Genomic DNA, 22888 nt, shown 5'->3' on the forward strand with positions numbered 1-22888 from the left:
TTGGGGTTTACAGGTATACACGTCTGAGGTCTCAAGGTGTGTAGCGGGTACGATATTCAAACACTGCAGGGCTTTTTTAGGAACTGAAAGTCAAATATTGGGCCTCTAAAGTCCTCTTCGCCAAATAATTTAGCTTTAAATGAAGTGAGGGTTAGTGCTATAAATGCATACAATAGTTCACTTAATACGAATCAGGTATCACCGGAAGGAAAATTTTACCACAAATGCGACAATAAAGGGAAAACAATCCCCGTTAAATATTCAAGTAACCCCAATGTCAAGGGAACATTATCTGCTATAGAAGAAAATTGCCGAAGTTAAAATAACAGTCTCGAAATGTCATCACCTTATTAAAGGTACAGGTACATACAAAATTATTGGAACAGAAAGCTGATTATCCACTGATGTCGACGACGGTGAAATTTTCCCACAATCCTTCTCCATTTACGGAAACGACCGAGTAAATAAAATCGGGAGCGGTCTTCATTATAGTTAAAAATTCCTGCATCAGCATGGCTGAGGTAATTCAAGGTAACGGTTTGGAAACTTTTGGTGCTCAATTAAAAAACCTGAATCCAAAAGAACTTTTGCATGCGTATTTTACAGGTCGCCGGACGAGAAAAATAATACAATGCCAGAACTAGATCAGCAAATCAAAAGTCTTTTATCCCAAAACAACGATCGCGTAATTATAATCGATTGATATTTTAATGTCCCAGACATAGGAGCACATTCATATGGTTTGTCCAAAAAAATGTAGTATGATTTTCTCCGCCAATGTGGACGGCTGGAGTGGGGCGATTTGTGGTGGGATAAGTGGTAGGAGATCTTGGGAAAGCAACGCGACCCGCGTCAGTTGTCTGTGGGCCGTTACAGTGTGCTGATCACTTAAATCTGGGCCCCTGTTCGAGGGTCGCGTCACGAATTCACGATGCCGCATTCTACGGAGCAACTATTCGCGACAAAATGTTGTGTTAAGCTCGGAAAATCGGGTTCGGGAGCTATGTCCCGAGGACTTACTTTCTGCTGGCACAGGATTTCCCAAGAGGGTAGAGAGGCGGTTGACGACAAGGAATGGTCTGGAAATCCATCAAAAACACAGTGTGGTGAAAATGTGCATAAAGTGAGACACATGCTCAATTCTGATTGACCCCAAGTGTCAGCATGCCAGCAGAAGAGTGTAATATCCAGAAAATCATAGTGTATTCTCACAGAAGATTTATCCGTGAGAAATTTGTGCCTTGGTGTACATGGGTCTTTAAGTAGGAGCCAAGTATAACCACTTTCATTTCCATTTTGGACCGCTGGATTATATCAAAGAGGCCATGACGAGATGCCTAAACAAGGGCCCTGTTGATGCCTAACAGAAAGGATACCACGACTGGTGTGTCGATACATGAGGGTGATTTAGCAATTCATACTTTGATCTGCAATTCATTTTTTCCCCAGATCTATTCTACTTAGTTTTGGGACAAACCTTGTAAGTTTGAAACGGGAGGTAAAGACAATAATTCCTGCAAGTTGCAATGAAATTCCTTTGCGTTGAACTCCATTCACCCACTCATCACTTCAATAACTACGGCTAAAAAATCTTTATTTGTGAGCAACGAACATACCAAAAAAGTTTTAACTTTAGAAAATTTTGAAGGAATTAGTGGCCACTGAGCAGTAAATGCTGTTTTCCCTATATGAGGTCCAAAAAAAGAAAGAAGCCTAAAAGAAATATGTACTTGTTTAAAGAAGGGTTTATAATGGATATGTGTTACCGAGTAAAGTTGTTAATTTTAAGGAATATACATAGTAATCACCAAAATAATGAGGATATGCAGAATCACTTCCTGGAGATCACGCGCTCAGCAGTCAACAGGTTCATTCCAAGTAAATTTATAAAAGATAACACGAACTTAGATGATACAGTACGGATGTTAATAAATCATTAAGACGACGAAGATGACATGCCAAGATGAAAATATTAGGAATGGTACCTGTAGGGACAAAAGGAATGAGATCACTTATGATTGAAATTAGGACAATTGCCAAGAAGGAATGCGGGAAAGCATTAAGCGAATTGTGAAGGAAAGTATCAACAGAAAATTTGAAAGAGAGTCTAAAAGCATTTTGGACCTAAGTCAGAGAGGTTAAGGAAAACAAGTCTACAGTTAATTCACTCAAAAGCAATAAAGGCAAAAGAGAAACCAGTAATTTGGAATATGCCAACTTATTAAAGACCTTTCAAAGCATCTTCACCAATGTCTCATCGAATATCTCCGATAACTTACTAACTCGTTCCCGCTAACCGATGCCTAGAATTGAAATGTCATATAATTGTATAGAACAGTTGCTGAAAAATATTAAGCCTAATAAATTCTCCGAGCCCGATCAAATACCCGCTCGCATATTCAAAGAGCTAGCGTGGGAAATTGCGCCGTATCTAGAAATCATATTTTAGAAATCGCTAGTAGATCACAAGGTTCCCAGTGATTAGAAAACAGATAACATAACATCTGCATGTATTATACTTAAAAACGGAGAGGAACTGATCAATTACGGGCTTATTTCTCCTACATACATTTTATGCAAGGTCATAGAACATTTATATAGTTGCTAGTTCGATAGTGATACACCTCGATTATCAGGAGTTGTTGATGAATAACCAGCACGGTTTCCGAAAGTGAAAATCTTGCGAGACACAACTTACGCTCTTTGTTCATGATATCCTTACTTCGGGAGAGAACAATGTTTCCATTGGACATGGTTTTTCTACATTTTACAAAGGCTGTCAGCAAAGTACCTCATAAAACACTACTTACAAAGCTAGAAGCATATGGCATGAAAGATATCCAGGGCTATTTAAATTAGAAAAATTTCTTCTTGGCAGTGATGTTTAATTTGGGTTATTAGCCCCATCGTACTACGGCAGGAGAGATCATGCCAGTAAAATTCTAGAGATTAAGTGCGGAACAGATAGATTTAAGATGTCATTTTCTCCCCGAATGATAAGGGATCAGCATAAAATAACGTTTGCCCGACCGCGCTTGAAGGGAAAGGTGTTTTGGGTCAAGGGTAGTCTGGTATGTAGGTAATCATCCCCTGACACAACCTAGTGGTCCCTCGCAGGGTACCAAATAAAAATAAAACATGTAAACCCATAAATATGGAGAGAAAACTATCCACTTATACAATGAAAATCCATAATCTGTGCCTACTGTTTTCCAATTGCTCGGAACTAATTTCAACCAACGGTATTTATTGAAGAAAACGCTTTTATTTTGTCATCTTCATCAATTTGGACCATCATGCATTCAGCATTAACTTCTTCCCTAATTCTTCCATGGCATCATTGATGGCATTGGTCGTGATCAATGCTGTTGGCTGATACCGGTCGCTTCCACGGAAAAACTACTGATGCCATTTTCAAATGCCGTGAATAGCATTGGGCGACTTACGAGTTACAGAATAACCCACCTGGCGTCAGAGAAGCATGAGTGAAGTTAATGTCTTATGCATGGCATCACCTGTTGATGGTTAATTGACATGCGTAGGAAAACGTTTTCTTACGACCAATGGAGGGCACGAAATTGGATATTGGTAACTGGGGATTATTTACTGCTGCGAGACGTTAGTTTACATTATTGCAATTACACCATTGATTGCTCGTGGTAAGTAATTCATACAGACATTAATGAAAAAGATAGGTTCGTTTACCTTGTACACATCTGAGAATTAATCACCCACGCTACAGAGACCCAAGACATTAACTCGCATACCCTCTCCATCTGCACAACCTACTTTCTAGGTATTCATTCATTTGGGTATATTGTTAAAGACTTCTTCTCCATTTCGGCTAACCAAAAAACAACAGCAAACATACTACGCAAATGTCCCTCGATTACTTATAAACCACCTACCAATTTATCAGATATATTAAAACACGACAAGCCTTTATCCACATCCTCTGTCACCTACAAATCCAAACCAGTACCCTGCAATAGACCAAAATGTGAAACATGTCCTGTCTTCGCCACTCCTTGCCTCCCCTCTCAACTTAACATTTCTCTAACATCCCACGGCACTCCCTCATGCACATCTTGTAATCTATCAACTTAACTGCAAACTCTCTTCCTCCTTCAATGGGCAGTGCTCCACACCGCTCAACAACTGCATCAACAATCACCATACAGACACATATGCATACATACATATATATATATATATATATATATATATATATATATATATATATATATATATATATATATATATATATATATATATATATATATATATATATATGTGTGTGTGTGTGCACACACTCCCAACTGCATGAATTAAAGTTAATTTTACACTTTAGGTAAAATAAAATAAGTACAAAAGATGCTCACAGAGATCACTGAGCTGACTTTATAAATATTTAATCAATTGAGTGAACTCAGAGGAAATATGAACAAAAAGATTCTCATTTCATCTTGGCTAGTTATATCTTTGCGTTTTACTGAATACTTATGCTAAAAAATGGTAAATCAAAGACATGAATAAATGAGTTCTGATTTTCTTTTCTAGGTGTGGGTTGACATCCCAGGGAATAGGTTAATTTGCCTAATTGGAGTGACGATTGTGAGCTTGGTGACATCTATAAGAGGTTTGTAACCCTGGGTATATGTAATCAATATTTGCAGTATTTTGAGAAAAATAGCCTAACTGGAGATGAGTCAAGGATCTATAGCTATGGCTCTGAAACAAAGGGCCAGTCTTCCCAGCAGTTGGTTGATGAGATAAAGGATTTGAATAGTCAGCTCATGACCATTCTGAAAAAGGACTTGGCCGATTGTTTTGAAAAGTGGAAGAGATTCTGGGGTAGGCATATGACATCCCATGGGCACTAAGGCCTCCTTGTTGTAGGAAGGCTATTTTTCTCAAAATATTGCAGGGCTGTATAGTTTCTGGATGGATTCATTCTTAAGGTTCCCATGATGGACAAGATAGAGATAGTCAATCCTGGTAACTAAGAGACTCGGCCCAATTGGCTGGGTGTCATGTCCAGCAGCAGGAAAGGCAAGGCTTCTGGGTTTGTCATCTCATGAAACCCTTGCAAAGCAAAACCAACAGCAGCAGCACAGAAGATACAGAAGAATAATACTGAATTAGTTATAATTGGGGCTGTTTTTGTCAGAAGAGACTTGATATTTATTTGGTAGTTGTGTCCATCAAAAACCTACCTTAACCAGTAGACTACCTTATAAACATATCTATTTTTTTTTTTTTAAGGTTATCTACCGGTTAAGGTAGGTTTTTCGATGGACACAACTACCAAACAAATATTTTGTGACTACTAACAAAACACAATCCTAAATTCTACTCTACACCAGGTCCCTCTTCATCTCTGAGTACTTTTTCTTCCTCCCTTCATCCCGTCAAACATCCCTATCCTGTTCCTTCCCTTTCCTCTTTTGCCCAACATTCTACCCTCTATCACAGTCTTCAACATCCCACTGCCTGTCAACACCCCCTTCATCCACTTTTCCTGCCTCCATAGGATTGCTCCCAACAAACCCCTCTCTTCGCCCACCATACCAAGTACTTCCTCATTTGTTTTCTTCTCTGTCCATTTCACCTTCTCCATTCTTCTCCACACCCACATTTCAAAAGCCTCCAGTCTACGTCTATCCTCCTGCTTCAATGACCACGTTTCCGCTCCGTACATAGCTACGCTCCATATCAAAGTTTTTACGAGTCTTTTCTTAACATCCTTACTCAAAGTCCCCGTCATCAACTCCCTCCTCCTCGTGAAAGCCTCTTTGCCTAGCGCAATTCTTCTCCTTACGTCCCTACTACTTTGACCGTGTTGGTCCAAAACACTACCGAGATACGTAAACTGTTCTACCTGCTCTAGTTTTTGCCCTCCTATTTTAATGTTAAGCTTGCCCTTTTTCTTTCTAGAAAATCGCATAACCTTTGTTTTATTAATGTTGATTCTCATCCCATACCTGTCGCACTGAATTTCCAATTCACTCAGCAATGCTTGCAGCCCCTTGGCTGACTGACAAACTAAAGCTTGGTCATCAGCAAACCTAACTGATTTTACGAATTCCCCGCCCACTTTCATTCCTACCTCTAGTTCTTCCCATGCCTCTTTGATCATTTCCTCTGCATACAGGTTGAACAGCAACGGTGATAATGGGCAACCCTGCCTTACACCCCTTCCTAACACTGCCCATCCTGACTCCCCGTTTCCCACCCGCACCTGAGCAGTCTGAGACATGTACAGGTTGCGGATTAGCCTCCTTTCCCTCCAATATATTCCTATTTTCTGCAATATACTCATTAGTTTTTCCCAATTCACTCTATCAAACGCTTTTTCGAAATCTACGAAACAGGCAAATACCTCCTGGTTGTGTTCTATATTCCTCTCGATTAATAATCTCATTACTGCAATGGCATCACGCGTACCTCTCCCCTTCCTAAACCCAAACTGATCATCCCCTAAGTAATCATTTGCCCTACTCTCTATCCGTTTGTTTATGATCCTGAGAACAACTTTAGCTGCGTGGGATATCAAACTAATTGTCCTATAGTCCTCACATGACGTGGCCTTTACCTTTTTCGGAATCGGAACTAAAACTGCTCTCACAAAGTCTTCCGGCCAGATTCCCTCCTCATAAATGCTACGGATCAGCCCATATAGCCTCTTCCTCCCACATTTTCCTAAGCATTTTAAAAGTTCCACGGGAATGTTATCTACCCCCACGGCCTTATTTAGTTTCATCTCCCTTAATGCCCTTTTTATCTCATTGTCTAGTATGCCTGGACCTAAGCTGTAAACATATCTATATTTATTTATATATAAATAGTGATTCAATTAATTTATCCATGAAATAATGATGACTTCTTAATGTAATTCTTGGTAACTAAGGAATTAGGCTCACTGGGCCATGTGTCTTTGACTGCCATGTCATGCTATAGCACGTCATGGCATTCGGTGGGACAAGACTTCCACAGTCGTCATATTGATAAATTCTAGAAAAGCGAAATCAACTGCAGGAACACAGAAGGCAACTGAACCAGTTAAAATAGGGACTTGGGCTTCTAGGATGATGTTGATGACAGGGAAATTAGAAAATGTAAAGTAGGGAGTGGAGAGAAGCTAATAGATATTTTATTCTAGGGCTGTGTAAAATGAGATATTAGGATTACGGGGATGACTGGACTGATAGCTATAGAATTATATAGTAATATGCAACCAAGAAGAAGAATGTCAACAAGGGATGGCATTAGTATTGAACAAAAAGTTAGGAAGAAGAAGCTTTTAAAATATAGAGAAAATGAATGATAGAATGGTATTAGTAGAATGTTAAACTGAACAGATAAATTTGGTCTTGTTCAGGTTTACATGCCACCAAGGAATCACAGGGAAAAAGAAGTCAACAGAGCATATGCTCTATCCGAGGAAATAATTGCAGGTCTTCCTGGAAAAAAACAATTGATAGTAATGTGGGATTGGGATGAGCCATCTGGTGAAGGAAGAAATGGTAGTGAGATTGGGGGACTATGATTTAGGATTAATGAATGACCGTGAGGAAAAATCAATAGAGTTATGCTAGAGATAGGGCTTAATCATAAGGAACACTTGGTTTCACAACCACAATAGGCATAAGTATACATGGAAAATTTCTGTTAACTCACAGAGGTATCAGTTAGACTATATTGATGGATAGACACAGATTTATGGACAGCATAAATAATTTGCAGTTTTTAATTGTTTCCGGCTCAACTTTGTGAAAATTCATTTTAATTAAATGAAGAATGCAATGTATCTTTCCACTGTCTTTTATTCACGTACAACCAGTTTCAATGCTCAAGCGTCATCATCTGGTACAAATTAATCAAGATGCCCTCCTTCTCACCCCTCTCTCACCCACCCCTCCTCTCCCTTATGAATGGTATATAAATGGACTGCGTCTTGATTAATTTGTACCTGATGATGATAACTGGTTGTACGTGAATAAAAGACAGTGGAAAGATACATTGTATTCTTCATTTAATTAATTTGCAGTTTCCTGGGAGTGGATGTGGTTTCTAGTCATAATTTAGTACTAATAAAGTGTAATATCAAATTCAAGAGGATAAGACTGGGAAAACGGTTGAAAAAATGGGATGAATGTGTATCTCAATAAAATACAATGTAGATATTGATAATTCAGTAATATGTGTATTCATTACCGTTGTCTAATTATTCATGTCTTTTAGTCTCAAGGCTGGATTAGGATGGATAAGTAGTAATGCTTTCACCCGAGCCAAGGAGCTCACAACATATTAGTGGGGATCAGTCAATAAAGAGCAATCATTGGTCAAATCAGAGCTAAAGTATTTAGGTTGCGGTGCAGATATTGCATGACTCAGATTCTCTAGTTAACTTGATCAGCAACAATACTTGCGTGGAATATTGGAGTAAAAATAAAGAAATTATAATGGGCAGTGATTTCTGGTTGTTCTGCTAATGGGCAGTAAGTATAAACTGCATTCATGGCTGCATTTATTAACTACCTTAATATATTTGATCGTCCTTTGAGTGTGGGTAAACAGTAATTTAGAAAATGTTTATCTGATGTTCCTCATTATTAACATAGGAAGAGCATGAATTATGTGAGCATGCATGCTATAGAAATGGAATAGCAGAGACCATAAACATGATTGGCTCTAGGTTTGTTTCAGGGGGAGAGCTAAAAACAATGTGAAAAGTAAGGGGAAGATGGGAAAAGCACACTAGGTCATTTAGGTGTGTTTGGGAAACAGTGACCCGGGTGTATCTTAATCACACACAAACAATGCAAAAATAATAAACAAATAAACAAAATTATAACCACTTGATCACTAGGGTGTGTTAAGGCATTTCCATTCTTTCATGACCATAGGTATGCTCATTTTAAATTTACATGGTATGCTATAGCTTAAAAATAATTGGAATGATAATTCATCAAAACTTGTATCCACATTAATAACCTTATTTGTTTTGTGGAGAATTAATCCCACTTCTATCATACTGCACATCTAAGACAACAGATTTGTATAGTACGATGGAAAATAAGATGCTTTGCAAGCATTCCTCATTACCCTATACATGAACTAGATATAATTTATTTTTCATTGGTATTCCATTTATTCTACAGTGAATTGTGTTTACTTAGTTTTATAATGTCAAGTTTTGGGGAGCCTGAAGCTATTCAGTATGAATCCTCCATTTTAAAAATTAATATTTTATTGGAATTAATTCAAAATTTTTGATCAGGAGAAATAGATGTGACTCTTCTCCTCTGTTGTACATGTTCCTTGACAGGAAAGTTTTTTTTGATTATGATGTGCTGTTGTTTGTTTTTCATACCAGTAAACCAGTAAGTCTTGTACACAAATAGAATTCTAAATATTCCACACACGTGGCCAGAAAATCTTCTTGGCACATTTTGAAGGCATACATGCTCAATGTTTACCTTTAAGCTATATAAAAACTGAAATTTGTGGAAATTCCAGGTGGCTTATATAATAACAGCCAACTAATATGTGATCATTATTTCATATACATTTTAATATGATTCATTAAATGCACTAGGATATCGGTGAGTAGTTACCTTGAAATAAATAGAAACTCTGTCAGCCACAATTATACCAGCCCACAGTGCCAACTACATAAACCCGTTTAGTTAAAATTAGATTCAAGGAGAACATTTTTGAGGGGATTGGAAAAAGAGCATTGTGTGAGCATATTGCGGGTGTTGTAAAGTTTAGGCCTATTAATACATTAATTTAGGGTTGAGCTTAAAATGGGTATAAACATAAAAAATTGAGTCACTTTAGGGAGATAGGTTGCCACATTAAGTATGCCCCTGATCAATTAAGGGAAGAGGTTATCATGGTTAAATTTAATCATGTGATTTACAAATAAATATGAGGCACAGAGGTGTTATAATTATTCCTGGCAATTAAAGGAATCTGACCACAGAGGTAGTGATCTAGCCAGCTAGCAAGGTAGTGTCTCCACTGTCATCAACATATGAAATTCTTGTATGACCAAACTGTCAACAGTACAAAAGAAGACAACAAAAAGTAACGATCAAGTCAGAATAAGGACCATTGGGAAGGTGTTAGGGACAGGGAAGTTAGAAAACTTCAAGCAGTACAAGTAAAGAGTACATAGTAGTAAGTATGTTATGGCCATGATATGGCAGGGTAGCTGGGATTATTAGTGCAACAGTCACAGAGTGGGTATTTAGTATACAGTGGAGGGGGAGAGCCACGTGGGATAGCAGTAACATGAGCAATCTCATAAAAAGCAAAGAAAGCAGAAAGAAGTGTATTAAACATAGAGCAGGTGAGTGGTAGAATTTTATTAGTAAAAGAAAAGGCTCCACCAATGAACTTGGGTGTTATTCAGGTCTGCATGCCAGGTAGCAATCATAAGAAAGAAGTAGACAGTATGAATGATCATCTAAAGGAAATTGCACCTTGGAAGGAGGTGCTTCGATGATGATGGGGCATTGGAATACAGTTGTAGGCAAAGGGAGAGATGATAATAAGTTAGAGGAGTGTGGTTTATGAGTAGGGAATAACTGTGGGTAGAAAACAAAAGAGTTCTTGAGTAGTAATAGATTCGTCTAATGCTAATACAATCACTTTTCAAATCCTAAAATCTCAAATACTCCAAATAACCCTATTGCCTTTATGATACTAATAACCTGTCGCATGAGCACCTTGTTAACTGAAAAAAGCACAACCTCCTGATAGCCAGAATATAACGTCATGGATGATTTTTTTCCTTGACAGCCCAGTGCTTTGGTGGAACAGAAACATATGAGAAGACAACAGGAGTCGAATTTGTGTATGGGGCAGCCCAGGGCCTTCTCACTCAACCTGGAACAGGAATAACACGAGACTGTACAGCCATATGTCGACAAACAATCACTTGCCATGCATTCAGTGTTGGTATGTATATTCTTCACTTTTACTGTTTCCTTTAGGCTTTCCTACCAGTGCCTTCAAAAGTGATGAGAACAGCTGTGTGGAGTACCACAGTTAACTTTTGAATATTTTTAAATTTAGTCTTTTATTCTTATTGCTTGCATTTTACTTATCAATTACATTGCATGTTTAATATTTCATTCCACTTTAAATAAAATTTCATAATCATTTTTGCACTAATCATTGGCCAGTGAAAACCATCCCAGAAATAATATTTTTGCACCTAAAAATGTCTATTAGTGGTTACTGTTGATTGATATGACCAGTAAATATTAGTTTCAATTGTCAAGAGGCTACCTACTGGCTGAAGTAGGTAAAAACCGGAGTTGGGGGCTGGTCAAGGAAATATTTGTACTTGTGATCTACTCAATTTCACCTTTCCCAACCCCCCTGTGCTTGTCTTTTATTTGTGTCCCTATCCCTTTTCCTTATATCTATATCCATGTGAATGAGTTTTTGTTCACCATATGATGGTTTTTTTTTAATATATGTGTGTCTGGGTGTGTGTGTGTGTGCATGTGTCCAAGTGTACCTTTTTTTGCCAGTAAGATGGACAAAAAATAGTTTTCTTTTTTTCTTTGCCATGCACTATTTGCAGCAAGTTCCATTGGCAATATCCTTCAACTTTGCCCATTAGATTTGAGGATATTTTTGCCTTAATTTTGTAACCTTTATCTGCCACTTCTATAATTTCCATGAATATTCTCAGTGGTGATATTTTAGTGCAAAAGACATGATCATTTCATTTTCATCTTATCATCATTATCATCCTTTGATGCTGTTTCAGTGCCATTTTATCTTGAGTTTCAAATATTTGTTTTGGGCCTGTTTGTCTACAGTGATAGTATATGCACTTGTATGCGTGAATAAACTATAATATGGTTTCCTTGAAAGATGTGGACCGATTTGCCCAGAATTTTTGTTTCCTAAGCCGTAAAGGTCCCAGTGATTGTGAATTTATTCTCACACAGTTCTTGTGAAAGTGATTTTGATGTGAAATATTGATCACATGTGAATCCTTCTCATGTCTCATAGTAAGATTAAACCAATTCACTAACAACCCTTCTTCCTTGAGTTTTTCTTTCTGCTCCTTCATCATTCTGGAGCAAACTTGCAAAGATAGTATGAGATGATTTTGAATAAGCTGAAATATATTTTATCCATTACACAAAGGTTTCATTTTTAAATAGGCTTTTAATGGGAAGTTTCCTCTAAATGGAACAAGTCATCCATCTACCAAGATACAAGGGCAAGATGAATTACTATTTTTTACTTATTTATCTATGTATCATGCAAGCCGCCACTAGGAATATGTGGCAGGGGGTGAATACACATCAGACTAATTTATACCTGAACATGATTATACCGCAGTTGGACAAAGCCATTATGATCCCTTATTGTTCATGGAAAAAAATGGCATCTTAAAAAAAATCTGTCCCACACTTAATCTCTCTAATTTTATGGACATGATCTCTCCAACCATATGTATGATGGGGGCAATAATAATTTTTCAGCATCACTGCTAAAGAGATGCCCTTCCAATTTATGCAAGAGCTTCAATCTGTAATTTAACCTTCGCTCCGTGGGTGATTCCCAGCCAAGCTACTCTAATATTTTGGGTACACTATTAACTTTATTATAACAACATTTCACAAATCTAGCTCCTTTACACTACATGTGATCCAATTCGGCAATCAATCCCACTGTGTGAGGATCCCATATTCTTGCAGCATATTCTTGCAGCATATTCTAAATGAGGCCTAACCAGTGCTAGATAACATTTCTCTTTCACCCTGTCTTCACATTTACCTTGTACTCTTCTAATAAATCCTAATTTTTTGTTAGCTTGTCCACATACTCCCCGTATGTGTTTCACCCAGGAGAGGTGATGAGTGAGGGTAATTTCTAGGTATTTAACAGTCTAGGCATTAAAGTACAGTGTTCCCAATGCAGTAGGCATTCAGGAGGGAATTACTCTTTTTCCAAAAATTTATGACAACGCACTTTTTTAAGTTTAATTGTAATTGCCAAGTGGTACACCAACATTGTATAGCATTGAGGTCATCTGATAAAGTTGATGTGACCTCAGGATCATGGATGTAACAGTAAACCACTGCATCATTGGCAAATAAATGTGTCTTATTAATGACTAAGGAGTCAATGTTGTTCACTTAACTACTATCAGTGCGTGCTACAAATTTTTTATACCTAACTAATTCAGTGTTACATGCAGCCTGACTGTTTACACCCTCACAATTTGTATATGCACCAATTCCATGTCATGTCCTTCTTGAATTCAAAGAATGTCATTCTTGCATTAGAAAAAGCCTCAATTATGCATAAAATCATAATTTTACTAACAAAAAAACAAAGCAAGAATACAGAAATCCACCCCATTAGGAAAGCAAATCTAGGCAGATTTCCAACATTTAGCCTTTCATGCAAAACAGAAGGCACTACTCAGAGGCTGTTGCTAAACAGGAGGCCACTGTTAAAAAGAGACATTTCAGGCATGATATAGTTGAATATCATGATCAATTAAAAATTGGCAGTTTTCCACAAATAAAATTTAATGCGACTGGATTCATTGTTACTAAATCATCATCAGGTGATGATGATGACATACCTGATGATGATATAGTTACATTGAAACTGGTAGCATTCAATTTTATTTTGCGAAAAATTGCCAATTTTTACTTAATAAAAGGAGGTCACTGTGACCAAAAATGAATCAATTGCTTCAAAATTTTTAAATTTGTAGATAAATATAGCAGAAAAATTGAAGCACAAAACTGTACTCCACTGAAGTACTCACAGATATGATTTTTTACACCGAATGCTTTCCAAAAATTGCAAGTTTAGCCTCCACATTAAACTCTCTAATTTAGACCTATATACATTCACATTGATCAAGATACCAGAGGAAATGCCATCAAACATGCCACAATGCAGTTCACTATCCATATCTTCTAATTTATTGAAATATTTTTTAGATTCACCTTCATCCTGATTTATCTTTAATCACTTCCAATTCTCCATCATATTTCTCCAAATCTTATATACTTCCTCCTCTAAGTGGAATCTTATTTTCATTATAAAAGAATACATTGAATTTACCTTGATAAAACTATATTGTGAGCTCAGATACTAGGTGGATGAGTATATTTAGGTTCTTACAGGAAGAAGTTTTAAGTTTAAATGCATAAAATGTATACATTTTTAAGAATGTGTTCATGAGTGTTACCAAAGCTCAAATTTTACACTCATATATAGTGATAAACATGAAAGAGCACAAATTAGGTTTTAACAATACAGTTACTTCACTTTCAGAAATGTAATAACCTGTCAATGAAACATTATGTAATAATATGGCTAAACTGTTATGAATCTCTTCATGAAAATGCAGATCAAATTCCTTGCTGAAAGAAAATAACCAACTTGATATACTGCACAAGACTGTCTACTACAGCCTAAGCCATGAGTGACTCTGTACCATAACTTTGGTATCCCAGCAGGCTGCATGATTATTTCATGAAAAGTTCCCAATTGAACTGGTTATTTTTTTCACAAATAGTAGATTAATAATTTTCCTGCTATATCTTTCTTAGAATACATGAATTTTTCCTTCTAACTTCATGGCAGTTGTTTCCTCTTTCTGTATAATACTCTTTTTCTCACCTATTCCTGTAAACTTTTTATATTCTTACTCTGCATCATCCACCATGCTCCATTAGTGCTTTTGCTCTATTAGTTTCTTGCATCTTGTGCAACTGATGTTGATATTAAATATTGATCACATGTGAATCCATCTCATACCTCATAATAAGGTTAAACCAATTCACTAACAATCCTTCTTCTTGAGTTTTCCTTTTCAAATTACCTGTTTGCACTTCCTTCAACATAATTCTGTCTACACCCTTTTATTTCCTTTTGTCATTGATCTTCTCATCATCTCATTTGTAATCCATCGTTTTCTTGTCTTAATCCTATTAAGTATTTCAATTGCATCATTTGTGTCTTCTAATATCAATTTTTTGAGATGTTCTCATCTTTCTCCCATTATACGACATACCTCCCTGCCCTCACCCTTGTGTTGCTCTGCTTCTTCGTGGTACCTCTTCATTTTTGTCCTTTTAAAAATTCTACATCCCATTTCCTAGTTCATCTTCTTTGCTTTACACTTTTAAATTTGATGTTACTTTATATTATCACATTAATAATATACTTATTGAATTAAAAATTAATTATTGCATTGAATTTATTTATTTGGCTAAGTGAAATTTCTGAGTTTATGAATCCCCTTAATTGTTTTTTATTACAGATTATGAAAATTCACGATGCCAGTCCTATGGCCAGGATTCAATGGGCCATAGGAATAATCTACATGATAAGGCTGGGAGTAATTACTTTGAAAAAATATGCATTAAAGGAGGTAGACTTACTATTAGAATTTCCCCCAATTAATTTTAGCTACTAGCATAAATTACTTTGGTAGGTATTGCTTAAATAATTAATATAAATGACTAATATTTCAAAGTTTAGATTTACCACGCTCAAACTAGTTTGAAAAAGTAGCTTTGTTGGAAAATAAATCTATCATCTAAATTGCACATTTAGATGGACAAAATAAGAAAAATTGATAAATTGCTATACAAAATAATATGTTTTAGAATGTGTTAAATTTAGAGTATTAATCATTCTTTATAAATGGTCATTGTATTAAGTATGTGACTTTTGAATCATTTTAAAGTCTGTTTACTACATACCTCCTGCATGGATAATTTGTACAAAGCATGCACATTATTGAGGAGACAATTTTAACTGAGCCAGCATTATAGCCACAAGAATCCATTTCATTTATCAATATAATATTTGGGGAATGGGTAGCTAAGTTTCCCTTTACTCACTCTATGGCAAGGATCACATGCCATAAGAAAATTATCTTCTTTGTGCCTTATGGTATTCCTCAAGATAATTTTTATTTGCAAAGAAATCAACTAAGTAACTTCATATCATACACACTGTAAAACAAATACTTTTCCATAATCAAATGTTCCAGCTAATTAAACTAACCAGCATTCCAAATTATTTGTGGTAATGTGTATGAAATTTCACAGTTGGTGCCTTACATCAATTTCATTAGTTCTACAAGTAATACTCATACATTTTCAAATGAATTAAATCAAATGCATTTCAGGATATTTCCTTTCAATGAATATCAATTTCTTTTTCTTTCATTAGTTTCCAATATGAATTCTATGTGTGGAGATCGTCTCTGGGCATTTGAGAGGGTTGTTGGAGCATTTCTAGAGGGTTTTGATGACCGTGAGGAGCATAATGTGCAGACTAAGACTGAGTGTGAAAAGCTTTGCTTATTTGAGAGCACCTTCACTTGCAGGTAAGATCTCCTCTGATCCTTATGAATTACTTAATCATTAACTAATACCATTTGAACCAAAATATAACTGTTGCATGCAGGTCTGCAGAATATGATGAATCTCAGAATATATGCCGGCTAAGCAGAGAGGACAGAAGAAGCCAGCCAAGCTCATTCAGGAGAGTTCCTGGAAGTCCCCTTGATTATTTAGAAAACCAGTGTGTAAGATGTAAGTTGTCTTTGCCATGAAATTTTATAAATTTTAAGGGTTATGAGGTATCTATTTTTTTAAACATTCCAATTTACTGCAAGATTAATGTCAATGAAACTGTTGGCATTAATTGAATATCCTCCTTGGCCAAGGATCAGGGTTCAGTTTTCAGGGAGATGGGATATTCCTGTAATATATGGATCTAACCTAAATATAATTAAAAGAGAAATACATGTATAGCACAGAAAGTGGGATTATGTATCATCATATGCAGTGGTGTAGGGATGAGGGGGAATAGGGGAGCAGTTGACCTAGCAACATTAATGCCTGATCCCATATCTATCACTGCAAACCACAGACTTATGAATTTTTTTGGGGGGAATGACAGGATTCACATAATTTTTGGGTTGCAAATAATCATTTGATTTGTTTCCCCAAACCTATTATCCTAGCTATATCACAGAACATATTCAGAGAAAAACTAATATCTGATAGTGCATGTGCCTGCACTCTTGTTGTGTTGCCAAGTTGAACACATTTCTTTGTTGCAAATATATTAATCGTAGTCCTTGAGTGGAATCAACACTCAGTTATCATTACTTGAGAACAGGCCTTCATTAGTGCACTTTATAGCTTTAAATAAATTTTGAAAACAAATAAGTACTCGATAAAATTTTATTTGCATCTCATTTCCACAGCCCTCCCTGATTGTCGGTATAATATTAGATCTGATAGTACAGTAATATCAATGGATGAGCTACAATTTGCTGCAAGCCAAGCTGAATGTGAAGTCCTCTGTGATCAGGTGTGTGATTTAAAATGTATTTTTTTATATATTATAAAAATATATATTTTTTTAAGATAATCTATTGATTGAGGTAGGTTTTCAATGGACATAACTCCCAATAAATATCTCCTTACAAAACACAACCCAAAACCCTACTCTATAACAAGCCCCTCTTCATCTCTGTTTACTTCCTTCCTGCCTTCATCCCGTCCAACATCCGTATCCTATTCCTGCCCTTTCCTCTTTAGTCTAGCATTCTCCCCTCTATTACAGTATTTAACATCCCACTGCTGATCAATATGTCCTTCTTCCATTTTTCCTGCCTGCTTAGGATTTCTCCCAACAAACCCCTGTCTTCGCCCACCATACCAAGTACTTCTTCATTTGTTATCTTCTCTGTCCATTTTACCTTCTCCATTCTTCTCCACACCCACATTTCAAAAGCCTCCAGTCTACGTCTATCCTCCTGCTTCAATGACCACGTTTCCGCGCCGTGCATAGCTACGCTCCATATCAAAGTTTTTACGTGTCTTTTCTTAACATCCTTACTCAATGTCCCTGTCTTCAACTCCCTCCTCCATGTGAAAGCCACTTTGCCTAGTGCAATTCTTGTACTTTCACCATTTTGGTCCAAAACACTTGAGATACGTAAAATGTTCTACCTGCTCTTGTTTTTGCCCTCCTATTTTAATGTTAACCTTGGCATTTTTCTTTCTGGGAATCACATTACCTTTGTTTGATTTATATTGATTCTCATCCCACATCAATTGCAATGAATTTCCAATTCCATCAGCAATGCTTGCAGCCCCTTGGCAGAATGACAAACTAGAGATAGAATGCAAACCTAACTGATTTTATGAGTTCCCCACTGACTTTCATGCCTATCTCCAGTTCTTCCCATGCCTCTTTAATCATTTCCTCCATATATACATTGAACAGCAACGGTGATAATGGGCAACCTTACCTTACACCTCTTTCTAACACTGCCCATCCTGATTCTCTGTTCCCCACTCCCACCTGATCAGTCTGAGAAATGTACAGGTTGGGGATTAGCCTCCTGTCCCTCCAATCTATTCCTATTTTCTCCAATATACTCATTAAATTTTCCCAATTCACTCTATCAAATGCCTTTCTCAAAATCTACAAAACAGGCAAATATATCCTCTCTCACTAAGTCCTCCGGCCATATTACTTCCTGATAGATTCTACAAATCAGTCCATATAGACTCTTCCTCCCACATTATCCAAAACCTTTTAGTAGTTCTGCAGGAATGTTGTCTACCCACAGGCCTTATTTGATTTCATCTCCCTTAATGCCCTTTCTATCTCATTGTTGAGTATGCCTGGACCTAAGCTATCTTCCTCTACGTCATGTTCTTTTTCTATGTCTAAGCTTGTTGGCCTAAGTTCTTTTCCATACAGTTCTCCTTCCTTGTCAATCCAGATAATGCTTCTACATTCCATTTCCCAACCCACTGCCCCTGCCTTTTTTGAAATGGACGCTACACTTCATAACAACTTAATTGTGGTCAGGGTCTGCATCCGCTCCCGGGAAGCTGTGCAAATTGATCCCACTGTTCCTAAATCTGTGGCTAGCTATAGTATAATCTAACTGACTCTTATTAAATGACGAACACAATGGATTTTTCCACTGTTCTTTATTTTGGTAGTACTATTTTCAACACTGAGGCATCATCAACAGGTACAAATTTGTCAAGTTGCGGTCCATTTATATACAATTCATTTGTGGGAATCTAACTTCACCAAGCATCTGTGGGAAGAAAATCATGGAAGCGATTTCAACCTGGAACTGATACACCAAATGGACAAAGGAAGGAGGATGGACAAGTGAGAAGGGCTGGAAATCAGAAAGAAGTTGAAAAAGGGTTATTTGGTCAACGATTTATTGTTTGCATATCTCTCCCCAATCCTGGTAGCATCCTTTTCCTTCACGGAAAGACCTAACTACCCCTCCCTTCCCCACTGTGAACCACACTAATCCCCTTTCCTGGCCCTTAACAGCCCTCTCCTCCTTCCCCTCCATCCCCCTTCTCCTTCCCCCCCTCTCTCACCCACCCCTTACCTCACATCAATGGACTGAAACTTGAATAATTTGTACCTGATGATGACACCTAAGCGTTGTAACTAGTAGTACCAACATAAAGAACAGTGGAAAAATACATTGTGTTCTTCATTTAGTAAATATGAACTTCCACAAAGTTGAGCCAGAAGCAATGGAATAACTGATACTTTTCTGAGTCACCTAGCATTGTCCATGTATACCTTTGCCTTTTGTGGTATCTAAACCAAGTGTTGGTGATGACTAACCCCTATCTCCTGCAGAATTCAGTTGCTTTCTCCCCACGGTCATTTCTAGTACTTAAAACTGTAGTCCCCCACCTCATCAAAATCAATCTCTTCCTACGCCTACCATCGCATTCTAATCCCTCATCAGTCCCGTGCAGGAACACATGCCATTATGTCCTCTAACTGATTGTATGTCCTATCGTCTTCTTCCTCCTTATGATTGCTTGGTGGCATATACTAGTATACCTAAACAATGACCAAAATTGTTGGTTTTGCTTTTATATCTACTTGTAATATTCAATCCGTTGCTTGCTCTCTGTTGGCTATGCTTCTTCCTACCATTTTATTCAATATTATGGCAACTCCTTGTTGGCTCTCATCCCCTCCTTTGTATATAACTATATTACTATCACTCCAGTAATCCCCACTATCCTTCCATCTCACTTTGCATAGACCTAATGTATCTATATTTCCTCTTCCCATCTCTCACTTTATATTCTTTAATTTTCCTTTCCAAAACATTGCCCTAACATTCCAACTTCCTATTCTAACTAATTCGATTTTCTACTTCTGTCTTCTTTCTTGCTGCTGCTCTTTCCGAGGCCTTATACCCAGATAAAGGTGGCTGGCACCACCGAAGTGAGTTCTGTCTGCATTTGTGTTTATCCTATTTTAGTGTACTGTTATTAATTGCTAGTGAGCATCAAGAATAAGTGAACACTTTAAAGGTGATTGCTATTTATCTATACTACATATATTTAAATGTAAATAAATCAATAAACAAATAATCATTATATATATATATATATATATATATATATATATATATATATATATATATATATATATATATATATATATATATATATTTAGAAGCTGTGTCCATCCAAAAACCTACCTTAACCGGTAGATTACCCAATAATAATATATATATATATATGTGTGTGTGTGTGTGTGTGTGTGTGTGTGTGTGAAGCCATAAACACAGTAATCGATCCGAAGGTTGGTTTGGTAGTTGATGATAAAATTCACCCAGTACTAAGCCCGACGGCATGCGTATTTCACACATCAGGGTAGGGGGCCAGCTCCTTTCCCTGTGCCGGTTATGGTTTCCCAGGAAGATCTGGTACCTGAAACATCACATAGCTTGGGTGGAACTGCAGGTACCCAAAGAGGCTTGCACGGGAATTGAACCTGGGCCCTCCGGTCAGTAGTCCAACGCTCTACCCCCTGGACTACTGCGTCCCACGGCAGTAATATATATATATATATATATATATATATATATATATATATATATATATATATGATTATTTTTTATTAAGGGTATTATAGCTCAGTAGGTAGACTACTGGATTACTGACCAGAGGGCTCAGGTTGCAATCACTGGTGATCTATCTGGGCACCCTCAGTCCCACCTTGTGTGTGTTTGAGGCACTATCTTCCTGGAAAACAAGAAATGGCACAGTGAAATAAGCTGACCCCCTACTCTGATGTGTGATTTTCATATGCCGTGGTTTGATCAACCTAAGATCTGACCTAGCAAGTTTTTATGACATCAGAGGTGAAAAGCTAAAAAGAAGGATATACTAGAGATATCATATTCATGATTAATCACTTGATGGGCGATTACACTCAAGATTTCATAAAGCTAATGTAAAACTACCACATTGCCACCTTGAGGAGCAGTAGCTTGCCAATTTTTCTTTTTACAATGTGCCAATATGCCACAGTCAAAGTAAAGTGAAAGACAAGTAATACAAATTGTTGGATATTTGACCACAAAAGACCTTGTGCAACTTGACTGATTCATATGGAGTCCATCTAATACCTTTCATCATTTTCTACCTTCTCTGATTAGAAATCATATTAATATGCACAACAGATTTTCTTCTTGCACATATAACTGATAATCCTAACCAACTTGTGACTCCATCACTTGAAGCACTAAGATATTTTTTAGTCTCTACTGAAACTTTTGTTGCAATAATTATTTCTTAAAATTTATCAAGTTTGCCGCCAATACCCTATGGTCATCCATTATTCAAAATGAAATGAGATGTATGTTTATGCTAAATTACTGGCTCCCATACCCTGTTGTAATCTCACATGTTAGCCCTAAGCATATTTATCATGAACATGTATGTAAATATGAAGCCAGAGACTTGTAAAAAACTTTACAATGAGTGGGATTCTAGTGAGAACTCTTTTATTTTTCAACAGTCACGAGGCTTCACTTGCCGATCTTTCACCTATGCAGCTGAAGAAAAACGGTGCTATTTGAGCAGTGATGATTCAATATCCCTGAATAATGTGGCATTAATCCCTAAAAGAAATGCTGTGTATGCAGAAAAACAATGTAGCATCAGTAAGTTGATCATTTATTACTATACCTAGCACAGTTTCACATTACCATCAATTTTGGAACGCTCAGTGCCCAAAGAAAATATATTAAGATTCCCCTTTTTAGAAGGGTGAGTGTATGTAATGCTAATGCATGAGCAAGTTGTCTTTGAGATTTATAATCAGCAGGTTTAATGATCATTCTTAGTACTCTTTGTTGATAATGTGTATCATAGGTACCATATTTCCTGGTCTATCAGGTGCATAAGATGCAGTCTGATTTTTCATGTTAGAATTTTGGAAATATCCTTGGGTAAGACAGAAAAGGATTAGTTTATTTTGATATTAACACTTTATGAAGAAAATTGCATAGCTGAGTTAAAAAAATAGCCACTACACATTTATCAATGTTTATTCATCATATAACCCTAGACATTTGTCATCACAACTGTTAAATCATTTCTGCATTAGCAACCTTAGTTTTCACTTCTCTTCACTTTGATGTAGTGCATTGATAATTTCTCATTTTAAAAAAAGGTATTATGAGTCCCACTTTCAACCTTCCACCAGGACTTTTTCAACCACAAGCACTAGAAATCGATGGCCATTTCATTCTACAGTTGGTATGATGTTATAAGTTGGTTCATAATAACCTTTCTTTTATATTCAAGTGGCAGTTACAGTGGAAACTTTGACCAGTAAAGAGCACTTGAGAATACATTTTTTTTATCGTATCTGCATTTACTAATTGATATTATTGAAATTTTTAAAACCAACCATTTTATATGCCTTTTCTACACTCTGATACAGTTTAAGTTTGAATGCTTGTAGACTCCAAATCATTGGGAGATACAAT

At 36.7% G+C, this 22888-nt stretch overlaps 1 protein-coding gene across 1 annotated transcript in view; it reads left to right on the plus strand.

Annotated features, from left to right (window-relative positions):
- The first annotated feature begins 512 nt into the window (after positions 1-512).
- Positions 513-22888, plus strand: part of LOC139685798 (uncharacterized) — a 58884-nt gene continuing 36508 nt past the window's right edge. The window contains exons 1-10 of the mRNA XM_071582916.1: positions 513-521; positions 4561-4614; positions 4677-4820; positions 7382-7529; positions 10813-10971; positions 15329-15439; positions 16249-16405; positions 16486-16613; positions 17294-17400; positions 21913-22057. Coding sequence (XP_071439017.1) covers positions 513-521; positions 4561-4614; positions 4677-4820; positions 7382-7529; positions 10813-10971; positions 15329-15439; positions 16249-16405; positions 16486-16613; positions 17294-17400; positions 21913-22057 — 1162 coding nt within the window. The remainder of the gene's footprint in view (positions 522-4560; positions 4615-4676; positions 4821-7381; positions 7530-10812; positions 10972-15328; positions 15440-16248; positions 16406-16485; positions 16614-17293; positions 17401-21912; positions 22058-22888) is intronic.

This window comes from Hetaerina americana, unplaced genomic scaffold (genome assembly GCF_022747635.1).
Source record: "Hetaerina americana unplaced genomic scaffold, ioHetAmer1.1.p SCAF_12, whole genome shotgun sequence".
In the NCBI taxonomy this organism is placed as follows: Eukaryota; Metazoa; Arthropoda; class Insecta; order Odonata; family Calopterygidae; genus Hetaerina; species Hetaerina americana.